We start from the raw sequence: 18,239 nt of genomic DNA, 5'->3' as shown, positions 1-18,239 counted from the left end.
GAGATAGCATAGGCAGAGAGACTATGCAAATGTAAATGACCCTTCCCTAGGGGGTGTATCTTCCCTAAGAGGAAGAAGGTGGTGCCAAACTCGACTACCTGCCTTCCATTCAGAACCAGACACCAGAGGCAGGGGGAAGACAGCCACTGGCCACACCTCCTTACACCAGTCTGGAGCTACAGGCTGACAGGTGCCACCTGCTAGGTGGGAAAGCACAGTGACTTGAGGCCTCACAGGGTGTACCAATCTTCTAAGACACCCTCAGGGAAACTGGATATTGCTCCCTCCTTCCAAGACCTGAGCCTGTTCTGGCCTGGGAAACCTGATTGTGGTAACCAAGGAAACCAGATGCCTAGAAAAGAAAACTACAACCTATGCTAAGAAAATGAAGTTATGACCCAGTCAAAGGAATCAACTTACACTTCAACTGAGATACAAGAATTTAAACTACTGGTACTAAATCAATTCAAAAAGTTTAGGGAAGATATGGCAAAGAGATGAAGCATATAATGAAAACTGGGCATACATAAGGCAGAAATCTAAAGTTTGAAAAAACAACTGGCAGAATCTATGGAAATGAAAGGCAAAACACAAGAGATGAAAGACACAATGGATACATACAACAGCAGGTCTCAAGACGCAGAAGAAAACACTCAGGAACTGGAGAACAAGGCATCTGAAAGCCTACACACAAAAGAACAGATAGAGAAAAGAATGGAAAAATATGAGCCGGGTCCCCGGGAACTTAAGGACAAAATGAAATGCAGGATTGTACATGTCATTGGTGTCCCAGAAGGAGAGGAGAAGGGAAAGGAGGCAGAAGCAATAATAGAGGAAATAATGAGAATTTCCCACTCCTCATGAAAGGCATAAAATTATGGATCCAAGAAGCACAGCATACACCAAACAGAATAGATCTGAATAGGCCTAGGCCAAGACACTTAGTAATTATATTCAAACATCAAAGATAAAGAGAGAATCCTGAAAGCAGCAAGAGAGAGCAATCCATCACATACAAAGGAAGCTTGACAAGACTATGTGCAGATTTCTCAAAAGAAACCATGAAGGCAAGAAGGAAGTGGGTGATATATTTAAGATACTAAAGAGAAAAACCACCAACCAAGAATCCTGCATCTGGCAAAACTGTCCTTCAAATATGAGGGAGAGCTTAAAACATTCTCTGACAAACAGCCAATGACAGAGTTTGTGAACAAGATACCTGCTCTACAGGAAACAACTAAAGGAAGCACTGCAGACAAAAAGGAAAAGACAGGAGTGAGATGTTTGGAAAACGATTTTGGGGGATAGTAGCACAGCAATGTAAGTACACTGAACAAAGATGACTGTGAGCATGGTTGAAAGAGGAAGGTTAGGACCATGTGGGACACCAGAACAAAACACGAAAGATAAAGACTGGGACTGTACAATTAAGGGAAACCTAGGGTGCTCAACGATTGTAATAAAGGCACAAATATGTTTTTACATGAGGTAGAACAAATGAATGTCAACACTGCAAGGTGTTAAAATAGGGTGGGATTGGGGAGAAACACAATCAATGCAAACTAGAGACTATAATTAATGGAAACATTGTATTATGCTTCCTTTAATACAACAAAGGCAATATACCAAAGCTAAATGCATATGGGGGGGATAGGGGAAGTGTATGGGACTCCTGGCTTTGGTGGTGGTGTCTGACTCTTTATTCTACTTTAGTTTAATGCTATCTTTCCTTTTGTTGCTTTCTAGCTGTCATGTTTCTCTCTCTCCCTCTCTTTCCTTTTTCTTTTTCTTTTGTCTATCTTCTTTGACTCTTCCTCCTTTTTTGTGGAAGAAATGGAGATGTCCTTATATAGATAGTGGTGGTGGTGCTGTACACATAAATACATGACTATACAGGGAACCAACAATTGTTTACTCAGGGCAGAATGTATGGTGTGTGAACAAAACTGTCTTAAAAATAATGGGTTGATGAATGAACCTTGAGGGCACTATATTGAGTGAAATAAGACAGACACATAAGGACAAATATTGCAGGGTATCACTGATATGAATATGTAAACTCATAGACATGAAATATAAGTCACCAGGATATAGAACCAAGCTAAAGAATTGGGAGTAGATGCTTATTATGAGCAGAATGGACATTTGGAAATGGACAGAGGTGATGGTAGCATGCTGTGAGAATAACTAACAGTGCTGAATGGTGTGTGAAGGTGGTGGAAAGGGTAAGCTCAGAGTCATGTATGTCACTGGAAGGAAAGTTGGAGGTTAAAGGATGGGAATGTATAAAACAGTGACTCTTGTGGTGGATAATGTCTGTGATTAACTGTACAATATTAGAAATCTGTCTCATGAACTAGAACAAATGTATGACACTATAACTAGAAGTTAATAATAGAGGGGCATATAGAAAAAATATATACCTATTGGACCACACTCCTCTTTGTCCAGTGTATGGATGGATGAGTAGAAAAATGGACGCAAAAAAAAAAAAAAAAAAAACTCAGTGTTCTTTTTTTTACTTTAATTGTTCTTTTTGACTTTAATTTTTATTCCTATTAGTTTTGTGTGGGTGGTAATGAAAATGTTCAAAAATTTTTGGTGAAACGCACAACTATATAATGGTGCAGTGAACAATTGAATGTACACTTTCTATGACTGCATGGTATGTGAATATATCTCAGTAAAGTTGAATTAAAAAGATAAAACATGAGTTACCTGCATTGGAAAAAAAAATAATAGAGGGCATACAGGAAAAAAATCTACCTATTGTAAACTATATACTACAGTTAGTAGTATTTTAACATTCTTTCATCAACATTAACAAATGTACTATACCAAAACTATGAATCAATAATGGAGGGGGGATTCTGGGGAGGGCGGGGCAAGATGGCGGACTGGTGAGCTGTATGTTTTAGTTACTCCTCCAGGAAAGTAGGTAGAAAGCCAGGAACTGCGTGGACTGGACACCACAGAGCAATCTGACTTTGGGCATACTTCATACAACACATGAAAACGTCGAACTGCTGAGATCAGCGAAATCTGTAAGTTTTTGCGGCCAGGGGACCCACGCCCCTCCCTGCCAGGCTCAGTCCCGTGGGAGGAGGGGCTGTCAGCTCCGGAAAGGAGAAGGGAGAACTGCAGTGGCAGCCCTTATCAGAAACTCATTCTACTGATCCAAACTCCAACCATAGATAGACTGAGACCAGACACCAGAGAATCTGAGAGCAGCCAGCCCAGCAGAGAGGAGACAAATATAGAAAAAAACAGCATGAAAAACTCCAAAATAAAAAGGAGGATTTTTGGAGTTCTGGTGAACATAGAAAGGGGAAGGGCAGAGCTCAGGCCCTGAGGCTCATATGCAAATCCCGAAGAAAGCTGATCTCTCTGCCCTGTGGAACTTTCCTTAATGGCCCTAATTGCTTTGTCTCTTAAGATTTCAATAACCCATTAGATCTGTGAGGAGGGCCCTATTTTTTTTTTTTTAATCCTTTTTTCTTTTTGTAAAACAATTACTCTAAGAAGCCCAATACAGAAAGCTTCAAAGACTTGCAATTTGGGCAGGTCAAGACAAGAGCAGAACTAAGAGAGCTCTGAGACAAAAGGCAATAATCCAGTGGCTGAGAAATTTCACTAAACACCACAACTTCCCAAGAAAAGGGGGGTGTCCGCTCACAGCCATCATCCTGGTGGACAGGAAACACTCCTGCCCATCGCCAGCCCCATAGCCCAGAGCTGCCCCACACAACCCAGTGTGACGGAAGTGCTTCAAATAACAGGCACACTCCACAAAACTGGGCGTGGACATTAGCCTTCCCTGCAACCTCAGCTGATTGTCCCAGAGTTAGGAAGGTGGAGCAGTGTGAATTAACAAAGCCCCATTCAGCCATCATTTCAGCAGACTGGGAGCCTCCCTACACAGCCCAGCAGCCCAGAACCGCCCTGGGGGGATGGCACTCACCTGTGACATAGCACAGTCATCCCTCAACAGAGGACCAGGGGGTGCATGGCCTGGAAGAGGGACCCACCTACAAGTCTCAGGAGCCATACGCCAATACCAAGGACTTGTGGGTCAGTGGCAGAGACAAACTGTAGCAGGACTGAACTGAAGGATTACATTATTGCAGCAGCTTTAAAACTCCAGGATCACCAGGGAGATTTGATTGTTAGAGCCACCCCCCCTCCCTGACTGCCCAGAAACACGCCCCATATACAGGGTGGGCAACACCAACTACACACGCAAGCTTGGTACACCAATTGGACCCCACAAGACTCACTCCCCCACTCACCAAAAAGGCAAAGCAGGGGAGAACTGGCTTGTGGAGAACAGGTGGCTCGTGGACGCCACCTGCTGGTTAGTTAGAGAAAGTGTACTCTACGAAGCTGTAGATCTGATAAATTAGACATAAGGACTTCAATTGGTCTACACATCCTAAAAACCCTATCAAGTTCAGCAAATGCCAAGAGGCCAAAAACAACAGAAAATTATAAAGCATATGAAAAAACCAGACGATATGGATAACCCAAGCCCAAGCACCCAAATCAAAAGATCAGAAGAGACACAGCACCTAGAGCAGCTACTCAAAGAACTAAAGATGAACAATGAGACCATAGTACAGAATACAAAGGATATCAAGAAGACCTTAGAAGAGCATAAAGAAGACATTGCAAGACTAAATAAAAAAAATAGATGATCTTATGGAAATTAAAGAAACTGTTGACCAAATTAAAAAGATTCTGGACACTCATAGTACAAGACTAGAGGAAGTTGAACAACGAATCAGTGACCTGGAAGATGACAGAATGGAAAATGAAAGCATAAAAGAAAGAATGGGGAAAAAATCGAAAAAATCGAAATTGACCTCAGGGATATGATAGATAATATAAAACGTCCAAATATAAGACTCATTGGTGTTCCAGAAGGGGAAGAAAAGGGTAAAGGTCTAGAAAGAGTATTCAAAGAAATTGTTGGGGAAAACTTCCCAAATCTTCTAAACAACATAAATACACAAATCATAAATGCTCAGCAAACTCCAAATAGAATCAATCCAAATAAACCCACTCCGAGACACATTCTGATCACAATGTCAAACACGGAAGAGAAGGAGCAAGTTCTGAAAGCAGCAAGAGAAAAGCAATTCACCACATACAAAGGAAACAGCATAAGACTAAGTAGTGACTACTCAGCAGCCACCATGGAGGCAAGAAGGCAGTGGCACGATATATTTAAAATTCTGAGTGAGAAAAATTTCCAACCAAGAATACTTTATCCAGCAAAGCTCTCCTTCAAATTTGAGGGAGAGCTTAAATTTTTCACAGACAAACAAATGCTGGGAGAATTTGCTAACAAGAGACCTGCCCTACTGGAGATACTAAAGGGAGCCCTACAGACAGAGAAACAAAGAAAGGATGGAGAGACCTGGAGAAGGGTTCAGTACTAAAGAGATTCGGTATGGGTACAATAAAGGATATTAATAGACAGAGGGGAAAAATATGACAAACATAAACCAAAGGATAAGATGGCTGATTCAAGAAATGCCTTCACGGTTATAACATTGAATGTAAATGGATTAAACTCACCAATTAAAAGGCATAGATTTGCAGAATGGATCAAAAAAAATAAACCATCAATATGCTGCATACAAGAGACTCATCTTAGACACAGGGACACAAAGAAATTGAAAGTGAAAGGATGGAAAAAAATATTTCATGCAAGCTACAGCCAAAAGAAAGCAGGTGTAGCAATATTAATCTCAGATAAAATAGACTTCAAATGCAGGGATGTTTTGAGAGACAAAGAAGGCCACTACATATTAGTAAAAGGGGCAATTCAACAAGAAGAAATAACAACCATAAATGTCTATGCACCCAATCAAGGTGCCACAAAATACATGAGACAAACACTGGCAAAACTAAAGGAAGCAACTGATGTTTCCACAATAATTGTGGGAGACTTCAACACATCACTCTCTCCTATAGATAGATCAACCAGACAGAGGACCAATAAGGAAATTGAAAACCTAAACAATCTGATAAATGAATTAGATTTAACGGACATATACAGAACATTACATCCCAAATCACCAGGATACACATACTTTTCTAGTGCTCACGGAACTTTCTCCAGAATAGATCATATGCTGGGACATAAAAGAAGCCTCAGTAAATTTAAAAGGATTGTAATTATTCAAAGCACATTCTCTGACCACAATGGAATACAATTAGAAGTCAATAACCATCAGAGACTTAGAAAATTCACAAATATCTGGAGGTTAAACAACACCCTCCTAAACAATCAGAGGGTTAAAGAAGAAAAAGCAAGAGAAATTGCTAAATATATACAGACGAATGAAAATGAGAACACAACATACCAAAACCTATGGGATGCAGCAAAAGCAGTGCTAAGGGGGAAATTTATAGCACTAAACGCATATATTAAAAAGGAAGAAAGAGCCAAAATCAAAGAACTAATGGATCAACTGAAGAAGCTAGAAAAAACAGCAAACCAATCCTAAACCAAGTAGAAGAAAAGAAATAACAAGGATTAAAGCAGAAATAAATGACATAGAGAACAAAAAAACAATAGAGAGGATAAATATCACCAAAAGTTGGTTCTTTGAGAAGATCAACAAGATTGACAAGCCCCTAGCTAGACTGACAAAATCAAAAAGAGAGAAGACCCATATAAACAAAATAATGAATGAAAAAGGTGACAAACTGCAGATCCTGAAGAAATTAAAAAAATTATAAGAGGATACTATGAACAACTGTATGGCAACAAACTGGATAATGTAGAGGAAATGGACAATTTCCTAGAAACATATGAACAACCTAGACTGACCAGAGAAGAAACAGAAGACCTCAATCAACCCATCACAAGCCAAGAGATCCAATCAGTCATCAAAAATCTTCCCACAAATAAATGCCCAGGGCCAGATGGCTTCACAGGGGAATTCTACCAAACTTTCCAGAAAGAACTGACACCAGTCTTACTCAACTCTTTCAAAACATTGAAGAAAATGGAACACTACCTAACTCATTTTATGAAGCTAACATCAATCTAATACCAAAACCAGGCAAAGATGCTACAAAAAAGGAAAACTACAGGCCAATCTCCCTAATGAATATAGATGCAAAAATCCTCAACAAAATACTTGCAAATCGAATCCAAAGACACATTAAAAAAATCATACACCATGACCAAGTGGGGTTCATTCCAGGCATGCAAGGATGGTTCAGCATAAGAAAATCAATCAACGTATTACAACACATTAAAAATTCAAAAGGGAAAAATCAAATGATCATCTCAATAGATGCTGAAAAAGCATTTGACAAAATCCAACATCCGTTTTTGATAAAACACTTCAAAAGGTAGGAATTGAAGGAAACTTCCTCAACATGATAAAGAGCATATATGAAAAACCCACAGCCAGCATAGTACTCAATGGTGAGAGACTGAAAGCCTTCCCTCTAAGATCAGGAACAAGACAAGGATGCCCGCTGTCACCACTGTTATTCAACATTGTGCTGCAAGTGCTAGCCAGGGCAATCCAGCAAGACAAAGAATAAAAGGCATCCAAATTGGAAAAGAAGAAGTAAAACTGTCATTGTTTGCAGATGATATGATCTTATATCTGGAAAACCCTGAGAAATCGATGATACAGCTACTAGAGCTAATAAACAAATTTAGCAAAGTAGCGGGATACAAGATTAATGCACATAAGTCAGTAATGTTTCTATATGCTAGAAATGAACAAACTGAAGAGATACTCAAGAAAAGATACCATTTTCAATAGCAACTAAAAAAATCAAGTACCTAGGAATAAACTTAACCAAAGATGTAAAAGACCTATACAAAGAAAACTATGTAACTCTACTAAAAAAATAGAAGGGGACCTTAAAAGATGGAAAAATATTCCATGTTCATGGATAGGAAGGCTAAATGTCATTAAGATGTCAATTCTACCCAAACTCATCTACAGATTCAATGCAATCCCAATCAAAATTCCAACAACCTACTTTGCAGACTTGGAAAAGCTAGTTATCAAATTTATTTGGAAAGGAAAGATTCCTCGAATTGCTAAAGACACTCTTAAAAAGAAAAACGAAGTGGGAGGACTTACACTCCCTGACTTTGAAGCTTATTATAAAGCCACAGTTGTCAAAACAGCATGGTACTGGCACAAAGATAGACATATAGATCAATGGAATCGAATTGAGAATTCAGAGATAGACCCTCAGATCTATGGCCAACTGATCTTTGATAAGGCCCCCAAAGTCACTGAAGTGAGTCATAATGGTCTATTCAACAAATGTGGATGGGAGAGTTGGCTATCCATATCCAAAAGAATGAAAGAGGACCCCTACCTCACACCCTACACAAAAATTAACTCAAAATGGATGAAAGATTTCAATATAAAAGAAAGTACCATAAAACTCCTAGAAGATAATGCAGGAAAACATCTTCAAGACCTTGTATTAGGCGGCCACTTCCTAGACTTTACACCCAAAGCACAAGCAACAAAAGAAAAAATAGATAAATGGGAACTCCTCAAGCTTAGAAGTTTCTGCACCTCAAAGGAATTTCTCAAAAGGTGAAAGGCCAACTCAATGGGAAAAAATTTTTGGAAACCATGTATCTGACAAAAGACTGATATCTTGCATATATAAAGAAATCCTACAACTCAATGACAATAGTACAGACAGCCCAATTATAAAATGGGCAAAAGATATGAAAAGACAGTTCTCTGAAGAGGAAATACAAATGGCCAAGAAACACATGAAAAAATGTTCAGCTTCACTAGCTATTAGAGAGATGCAAATTAAGACCACATGAGATACCATCTCACACCTATTAGAGTGGCTGCCATTAAACAAACAGGAAACTACAAATGCTGGAGGGGATGTGGAGAAACTGGAACTCTTATTCATTGTTGGTGGGACTGTATAATGGTTCAGCCACTCTGGAAGTCGGTCTGGCAGTTCCTTAGAAAACTAGATATAGAGTTACCATTTGATCCAGCGATTGCACTTCTCGGTATATACCCGGAAGATCGGAAAGCAGTGACACGAACAGATATCTGCACGCCAATGTTCATAGCAGCATTATTCACAATTGCCAAGAGATGGAAACAACCCAAATGTCCTTCAACAGATGAGTGGATAAATAAAATGTGGTATATACACACGATGGAATACTACGCGGCAGTAAGAAGGAACGACCTTGTGAAACATATGACAACATGGATGAACCTTGAAGACATAATGCTGAGCGAAATAAGCCAGGCACAGAAAGAGAAATATTACATGCTACCACTAATGTGAACTTTGATAAATGTAAAACGAATGGTTTATAATGTAGAATGTAGGGGAACTAGCAATAGAGAGCAATTAAGGGAGGGAGAACAGTAATCCAAGAAGAACAGATATGCTATTTAACGTTCTGGGGATGCCCAGGAATGACTATGGTCTGTTAATTTCTGATGGATATAGCAGGAGCAAGTTCACAGAAATGTTGCTATATTACGTAACTTCCTTCGGGTAAAGTAGGAACAGGCTGGAAGTAAAGCAGTTATCTTAGGTTAGTTGTCTTTTTCTTACTCCCTTGTTATGGTCTCTTTGAAATGTTCTTTTATTGTATGTTTTTCTTTTTTGGTTTTTTTTTTTTTTGTTTTTTTTGTTTTGTTTTGTTTGTAATTTTTTTTTCCATACAGTTGATTTAAAAAGGACGAACGGTTAAAAAAAACAAACAAACAAAAAAACCAGGAAAAAAATATGTAGTGCCCCTTGAGGAGCCTGTGGAGAATGCAGGTGTATTGGCCTACCCCACCTCAATGGTTGCTAACATGACCACAGGCATAGGGAACCGGTGGTTTGATGGGTTGAGCCCTCTACCGTAGGTTTTACCCTTGGGAAGACGGTTGCTGCAAAGGAGAGGCTAGGCCTCCCTATAATTGTGCCTAAGAGCCTCCTCCCGAATGCCTCTTTGTTGCTCAGATGTGGCCCTCTCTCTCTAGCTAAGCCAACTTGAAAGGTGAACACTGCCCTCCCCCCTACGTGGGATCAGACACCCAGGGGAGTGAATCTCCCTGGCAACGTGGAATATGACTCCTGGGGAGGAATGTAGACCTGGCATCATGGGATGGAGAACATCTTCCTGACCAAAAGGGGGATGTGAAAGGAAATGAAATAAGCTTCAGTAGCAGAGAGATTCCAAAAGGAGCCGAGAGGTCACTCTGGTGGGCACTCTTACGCACACTTTAGACAACCCTTTTTAGGTTCTAAAGAATTGGGGTAGCTGGTGGTGGATACCTGAAACTATCAAACTACAACCCAGAACCCATGAATCTCGAACACAATTGTATAAAAATGTAGCTTATGAGGAGTGACAATGGGATTGGGAAAACCATAAGGACCACACTCCACTTTGTCTAGTTTATGGATGGATGAGTAGAAAAATAGGGGAAGGAAACAAACAACAAACAGACAAAGGTACCCAGTGTTCTTTTTTACTTCAATTGCTCTTTTTCACTTTAATTATTATTCTTATTATTTTGTGTGTGTGCTAATGAAGGTGTCAGGGATTGATTTATGTGATGAATGTACAACTATGTAATGGTACTGTGAACAATCGAAAGTACGATTTGTTTTGTATGACTGCGTGGTATGTGAATATATGTCAATAAAATGAAGATAAAAAAATAAAAAAGAAAAAGAAAAAAAAGAAAAAAAATAATGGAGGGGGGTTGGTTAGGGGTATGGGAGGATTTGAGTTTCCTTTTTTTTTGTCTTTATTTCTTTTCTGGAGTAATGAAAATGATCTAAATTTGAAAGAAAATTAATTGTGGTGATGTAAGCACAGCTGTATGATGGTACCATGGGCAATTGATTGCACACTTTGGATCTTTTTATTGAGATAAAATTAAAAATCTCAATAAAAAAATAAGTTGGGTGATGAATGCACAGCTATATGATGGTACGGTGAACAGTTGATTGCACAAATGGATGATTGCATGGTATATGGATATATTTCAATAAAAATGAATTTTAAAATAAAACAGACAAGGGGATTTAACATTTATTTAAACTGTAGTCTATATGTTCAAAAATTTAAGTTGAATAAATAAGATTACAGTCAAGGATCAAATTGAGACTCACAGAAATGAAATCTACAGTGCCAAGATGAAAAATACACTGGATGGGATTAAGAGCATATGAAAATTTCAGAAGAATAGATAGGTGACTTGAAGACTTAGTAAAAGAACTATCTGAAATAAAATGTATAAAGAAAATTTGTCCAAGGTATGAAGCATCAGTAAGCTGAGGGACAACTTTGAGAGGCCTAATAAACATATAATTAGAGTCCCAGAAGGAGGGGAGAAGTGGGGTAAGGAAGGAAAAATATTTGAAGGATAGTGGCTAAAAGTTCTCCAAAGTTCATGAAAATAGATCCAAGAAGCTTAATGAACTCTAAGCACAAGAGACATGAAGAAAACTAAACTAAGTCATATCACAATGAACTTGTTCAAAACAAATGAAGAGGAGAATACATCAGAAGCATCTAGAGTAAAAACACATGTTACATACAGAGGGATAAATATAAGAAGGATAGTAGATTTCTCATTGGAAACAATGCAAAAATAGTGCATCAACATTTTTAAAGTACTGAAAGAAAATTAGTCTGCCCAGAATTTTATACCCAGTAAAAATATTTTCAGAAAAGAAGGTGAAAAATCCACAACAAAGCCCCTAGAACTAATGGACAAATTCAGCAAAGTGGTAGGGTACACGATCAACATCCCCAAATCAGTATTGTTTCTGTACACAAGCAATGAACAATCAGAAGAATAAATCAAGGAAAAAATTCCATTCACAATAGCAACTAAAAAAAGAAATGTCTAGGAATAAATCTAACCAAGCATGTAAAGGACTTATACACAGAAATTACAACACATCGTTAAAGAAATCAAAGAAGACCTAAATAAATGGAAGGACATGCTGTGTTTATGGGTTGGAAGACTAAATATCATTAAGATAGCGATTGACCAAAAGCAATTTAAAGATTCAATGCAATCCCAATCAAAATTCCAATAACCTTCCTTGCAGAAACGAAAAAGCCAATATATCAAATTTAAATGGAAGGGTAAAGGGCCCTGAAGAGCTAAAGCCATCTTGGAAAAAAAAAAAAAAATTGGAGGACTCACACTTCACCATCTTAAAACTTATTACAAAGCCACAGTAATCAAAATAGCTTGGTGCTGGCACAGGGACAGACATATAGACCGATGGAATAGAATTGAGAGCTCAAAAATCAACCCTCACATTTATGGTCAACTGCTTTTTGACAAAGGGGCCAAGACCACTCAGTGGGGAAAGAATAGTATCTTCAACAAATTGTACTTGGAAAACTGGATCTCCATTTGAAAATTAAATTAAATTTAAATTAAATTAAATTAAAATAAAATAAATAAAATAAAATGATAAAATAAAACAAAATAAAATAAAACAAGAAGAAGAAGGAGGAAGAGGAGGAGGAGGACCCTTACCTCACTCCACATACAATAATCAACTCAAAGTAGATAATAATAATAAATAAAAAAAAACTAAATATAAGAGTCAGAACTATCAAACTCCTAGAGAAAACACAGGGAAGAAGCTTCAGGACTTTGCGTTAGGCAACGGTTTCTTAGTCTTTACAACCAAAGCACAGGCAACAAGAGAAAAATAGATAAATGGGACCTCATCAAAATTTTTAAACTTTTGTGCCTCAAAGCTGTCACAGGTTTGTCTCTTTACACCTCAAACCTGTGATCTCTGTTAGAAAAGGCCTGAGCCTTATCAGGTCGTGATTCAGTCTGTTTGGGCTTCATCAATTAACCTCCCAGTCATATAAGAGTATAGGGACAGACAATAGTTTAAAAGTAAAGAGCACTCAAGGCAAGAATTCAAATTCAATACGTATTTACTAAAGTTACACATAAGCTTAAAGGAACAAGTTTACAATGTAAAAATAAATTGATATATTACCAAGCCTGGGAGCCCCTGCTCCTCCAGACCCAGCTGGACATGAGATCAGAGAGCTCCCTCCAAGTCTAAGTTGCTAACTATTTATAGAGCCTTTGATTCAGGGTACATTCAATTAAGTCATACTCTATTTTTATATTTGAGCCACAGGTGTTGAACCACAGGTGGTGAACTACATGTGGTGAACCACGAGTGAATGAAGATCAAAGGAGGGTTTTCACAGCATTATCAGAGATTCAAACTTAACCTTGAATGTCTGCAAAACTTTACTGAAAATATTTCTACTAATTAAGCTATGACTTCTGTAAGAGTGATATAACACACCACATTTACTTATATAAAAACTAAAAATTAGAAGAGATTACTTTTACTATTTATAACTTATTAGTATAGTTTTATTGTTTTATTTATAATTAGTCCAACCATTGCATCATATCATGTCTTTTACCTCTTCCTTTTCTGCTTGGGCCTGTTCAGCCTTTCCCTCAGTGCCATGTTTCAAAATAGGACTCAAGGGAAATGAATCATCTGTCCCAGTTATTATAGTGAGGCCATTCCACTTTCTATCATTTGAAAATTGTACTTGAGAATTTTCAGGTAAAAGTTCTGTTAAATATGCTTCTATATCAGAAGGAATAACTGGTTCTTCAGCATCAGAACAGGAAGCATCAGGTGGTATATGAGAGTAGCAAGGCTCCTCAGCTATCTGATGTTTACATAGAGAGAAGGTATCAGCGTCTTCATTTTCAGATTCATCAGTAGAGATATTATCCTGCAACAAAGCACTTTATCATTAAAGTAAAATGACAACCTACATAATGAGGGAAAATATTTGGAAACCACATATCTGATAAGGTTTTAATATCTAGAATATACAAAGAAATCCTTCAACTTAACAACAAAAGGACAAACAATCCAATTTAAAAATGGGCCAAAGACTTGAATAGACATATCTCCAAAGAAGATATACGAAGGGCCAGAAAGCACACGAAGAGATGCTCAACATCAGTAGCCATCAGGAAAATGCAAATCAAAATCACAATGAGATACCATGTCACACTCATTAGAATGGCTGCCATTAAAAAAAAAAGAAACAGAAAATAACAAACGTTGGAGAGGATGTGGAGAAATAGGAACACTCATTCATTGCTGGTGGTAATGTAAAATGATGCAGCCTCTGTGGAAGACAGTTTGGCAGTTCCTCAGAAAGCTTAAGTATAGAGTTACCATTTGACTCAGCAACCCAAAAAGAATTGAAAGCATGGACTCGGACAGATATTCGCACATCAACGTTCATATCAGCATTATTCACAACTGCCAAAAGATGGAAGCAACCCAAGTGTCCATCAACCAATGACTGGGTAAAAAACATGTGGTATATACATACAATGGGATGTTATGCAGCTGTAAGAAGAAACAAAGTCACGATGCATGTGACAACATGGATGAAACTTAAAGACATCATGGTGAGTGAAATAAGCCAGACACAGAAGGACAAGAACTGTAGGATCTCACTGATTTGAAGTTAGAATCTAGAATATAGGTTACCAAGGGAATAACCAAACTCATCGAATCAGAATCTAGAATATAGTATACCAAGGGAGTGGGTGGGTATAGGGAATGGGAAGTTAAGGCTTAAAATGTATAAGATATCTATTTGGAATGATGGAAATATTTTGTTTATGGATGCTGATGATGGTAGCACAACATTGGGAATGTAATTAGCAGCACTGAAATATATATCTAAATGTGGTTAAAACAGGAAATATTAGAATAAAATTAAAAGAAAATCCATGTAAATACACTACACAAACAGTGAACACTAAGTTTAACCATGGACTATAGTTAATAGTACAATTTAAAAATGTGCTGTCATCAATTGTAACTCATTGTCCACACCAATGCAAGGTGTTGGTAATAGGGTGGTGTGTGGGAATCCTGTGCTTGATGCATGATTGTTCTGTAAACCCATGACTTCTTAATAAAAAAAAAAATGGGCCAAGTACTTGAATAGACATGTCTCCATGGTCAGTAAGGACATTAAAGATGCTAAACATAATTAGCCATTAAGGAGATGTAAATCAGAACCACAATGAGATACCACTTCACATCCACTGGATTGGCTATTACTTAAAAAAAAAAAAAAAAAAAAAAAAACAGAAAATAAGTGTTGGTGAAGATGCTGAAGAATTGTAACTCCTATACATGGTTGGTGGTTGGTGGGATTGTGAAGCCGTGCAGCCACTGTGGTTTTTGGAAAGTTAAACATAAAATTACCGTATGACTTTAGAATGCTTCTTCTTGGTATATACACCCAAAATTTGAAAGCAGGGACCGGAGCAAGTATCATTATCTCAACTGGTCCCAGGCTGTAAGCGCCACACGGAAAGGGACCAACATTATGTTTGTCCTGTGATGTAGCCCTAGTACCCAGCACCGTGCCTAGCATGTGGCAAGTGCTCAAGAAATATCTGTTGAGTAGGTGGATGAATTAATGGATTAGTAACATAATTTTCATCATTAGCATCCTCCTCATCCTTTTCTCCTCTCCTCTCCGAATCTTCTACTGCTTATTAGCATAGCGCTTTATACCCCACAGAAAAACTTCAAATGGAGCCTCATTTGACACTCCCATGCCTTGACCCCTTTGCTTTATCCCTGTTTGTTAACCCTCTTTATTGAATTCTTTTCTCTGACAACTTCGACTTCAGCAGCAACTACGTCAACCAAGCTCGCCTGCCTGGCAGAGGTTGAGGGTAGGAGTGGGGGCCTGGGGGCGGGGCGGGGTCACCTCCGTCGCACAGCTCGACTGCGCCTGCGTAGGCTGCGGCAAAGCTGAGTACTCTGACGCTTGCGGACTTTGCCCTGCTGGCGCTCGAGTTGGAAGATCAGTCTTCTCACCAGCTCTCACTCCAGATCCGCCCAGCTGCTAGGTCTCCGGCTTCAGCTTTGTGCAGAGGTATAGACACGCTTATCGTTCTCTCTGCCACTGATCGCCGACCTCCAGTTTCCGCTCCTTTCTCTTGGAACCATGTCTCCTGTAAGCAAGAATGAGCACCACTGCAGTGCAGAGACCACTGCAGATTACAGGGACTGCCGGGGTGAAATGCAGGCTCCTAACGCCTCTGGGTCCCCCACCTTTATGGTACTCCTCGACACCCCCCAGGGACCCAGCGACCCCCAGGTCCCAATCGAACTTCAGGGTGCCAGTCCTTTTCAGGCCGCTCGGGGCCCAAACAACCTCGATGTCCTGATCGACGAGCAGTCCCGACGTTTGGGGGCGCTCAAGGTCCACGACCCTCTGGAAGACAGGTCGATTGCTTTGGTGAATTTCATGCAAATGAAAAGCCAAATCGCGGGGTCCATCCAGCAGACAGAGATGCTGGAGTTCCTCAGAGAATACTCAGATCAGTTCCCTGAGATCCTCAGACGAGCCTCTGCTCACCTGGATCGAGTGTTTGGATTGAATCTTAGGGTTCTTGATCCCCAGGCCCACACCTACAATCTGAACAGCAAACAGGGTCCTCAGACCATCCACCTGAAGGCAGAGTCCTTGGACATGCCCAAGGCAGGTCTCTTGGCCCTTGTCCTGGGCCACATCCTCCTGAATGGCAACCGGGCAAGAGAGGCCTCCATTTGGGACCTGCTGCTAAAGATTGGTGTGTTGGATGATCCCCAGAGGATCAACAACCTCTTGGTGAACACAAGGAACCTCCTCACTACTGACTTCGTGTGCATGCAGTTCTTGGAGTACTGGCCAGTGTATGGCACTAATCCCCTCGAATTTGAGTTCTTATGGGGCTCTAGAGCCCACAGGGAAATCACAAAGATGGAAGCCCTGAAGTTTGTGGCAGAGGCCCATGATGAAGAACCCTGGAGCTGACCAGAGGAATATAACAAGGCCCTGGAGGCTGACAGGGCCAAAGAAAGAAGCCAGGCTGCTGGCTTAGAGTTCTGGTCAGAGGATATTATGAATGATAAGGCAAATGATTTGGTCCAGTTGGCCATTAATGTCACCGAGGAGCTGCTCCCTATACATCAGGATGAGCTATTGGCTTACGCTGGCAAAGAATTTGAGGACGTGTTCTCGAATATCCTCAGTCGAGCTACTCTAATCCTTGACCTATTCTATGGGTTTTGTCTGATTGAGGTTGATACCAGTGAGCACATCTACCTTCTCATCCAACAACCAGAATCAGAAGAAGAGCAAATGATGCTAGAGAGCCTGGGCAGACCCACTCAAGAATATGTGATGCCAGTCCTGGGTTTAATCTTTCTGATGGGCAACCATGTCAAAGAAGCCAACATCTGGAACTTACTTCGGAGATTTGGAGTAGATGTAGGGAGAAAGCATGCCATCACCTGTAAGCTTATGAGACAGCGTTACCTGGAATGCAGGCCACTGTCCTATTCTAATCCAGTTGAATATGAGCTTCTGTGGGGTCCTCGAGCTCACCTTGAAACCACCAAATGAAAGCCTTGGAGTATATGGCCAGGCTTTACAGAAAGCGACCACAGGACTGGCCAGAGCAATATAGGGAGGCTGTTGAAGATGAGGAGGCCAGAGCCACATGTGAGGCAACTGCCATGCTCTTCTTTGGTACCGTGTGAAGTACCTCTGAAGAGGAAGATATATCTCTTCATTTGGGTTGCATTAGTAAAAAGGGCCCCAGGGAAATGGGCACTGGGCCCCCAATTCAGAAGTTGGGCAGCGGTGGGTTACGGAGTATATGTTGTGCTTGCTATTTGTTCCAGTTCTAATAATATTTCCTTCCTTTTAATATATGGCTGGATTAGGTTCATGATCAGTGTTTATAAATGAAATCATCTCTGTCTTGTTTCAGTATAAAAGTTAAGATGGCTGCATAAATGTATTGGTAATATTTACATTTTGTTCTATGATGTGGTGGAGGGCAAATGAGTTAATTCAGTTTGTTCTTGACATATGTGTCAAACTGTTTCTTGGCAGCTTGAATTAATCAGTAAAATGGCCTGCCTACAGGAGTTAAATAACAATACACACAGCAGAAACAAATAAACACAAAACCACTGACCTCTAGTTGTCCTCCCTTTGTGTCTACTGTTGTGTAAAATAAAATACTGACATTTACCTGTATTTGCTTTCCTGTTCTGGAGTTTAGTGAAAACTAAAAGCATAATGAATTAGACATAGTGCTTATGCACTCATTTATTCAACAAACATGTATTAAGTGCCT

General features: G+C 39.5%; 1 protein-coding gene across 1 annotated transcript; it reads left to right on the top strand.

Annotated features, from left to right (window-relative positions):
* The first annotated feature begins 15,887 nt into the window (after positions 1 to 15,887).
* On the top strand, positions 15,888 to 17,880 carry LOC119523280 (melanoma-associated antigen E2-like). Its single transcript, XM_037822037.1, is given in 2 exon segments — positions 15,888 to 17,486; positions 17,489 to 17,880. Coding segments are annotated over 2 exon segments (1,578 nt in total). The 5' UTR covers positions 15,888 to 16,054; the 3' UTR covers positions 17,635 to 17,880.
* Positions 17,881 to 18,239: the final 359 nt, after the last annotated feature.

Source organism: Choloepus didactylus, chromosome X (genome assembly GCF_015220235.1).
Source record: "Choloepus didactylus isolate mChoDid1 chromosome X, mChoDid1.pri, whole genome shotgun sequence".
Classification (NCBI taxonomy): Eukaryota; Metazoa; Chordata; class Mammalia; order Pilosa; family Megalonychidae; genus Choloepus; species Choloepus didactylus.
This window is presented reverse-complemented; position numbering and strand designations above follow the sequence as displayed.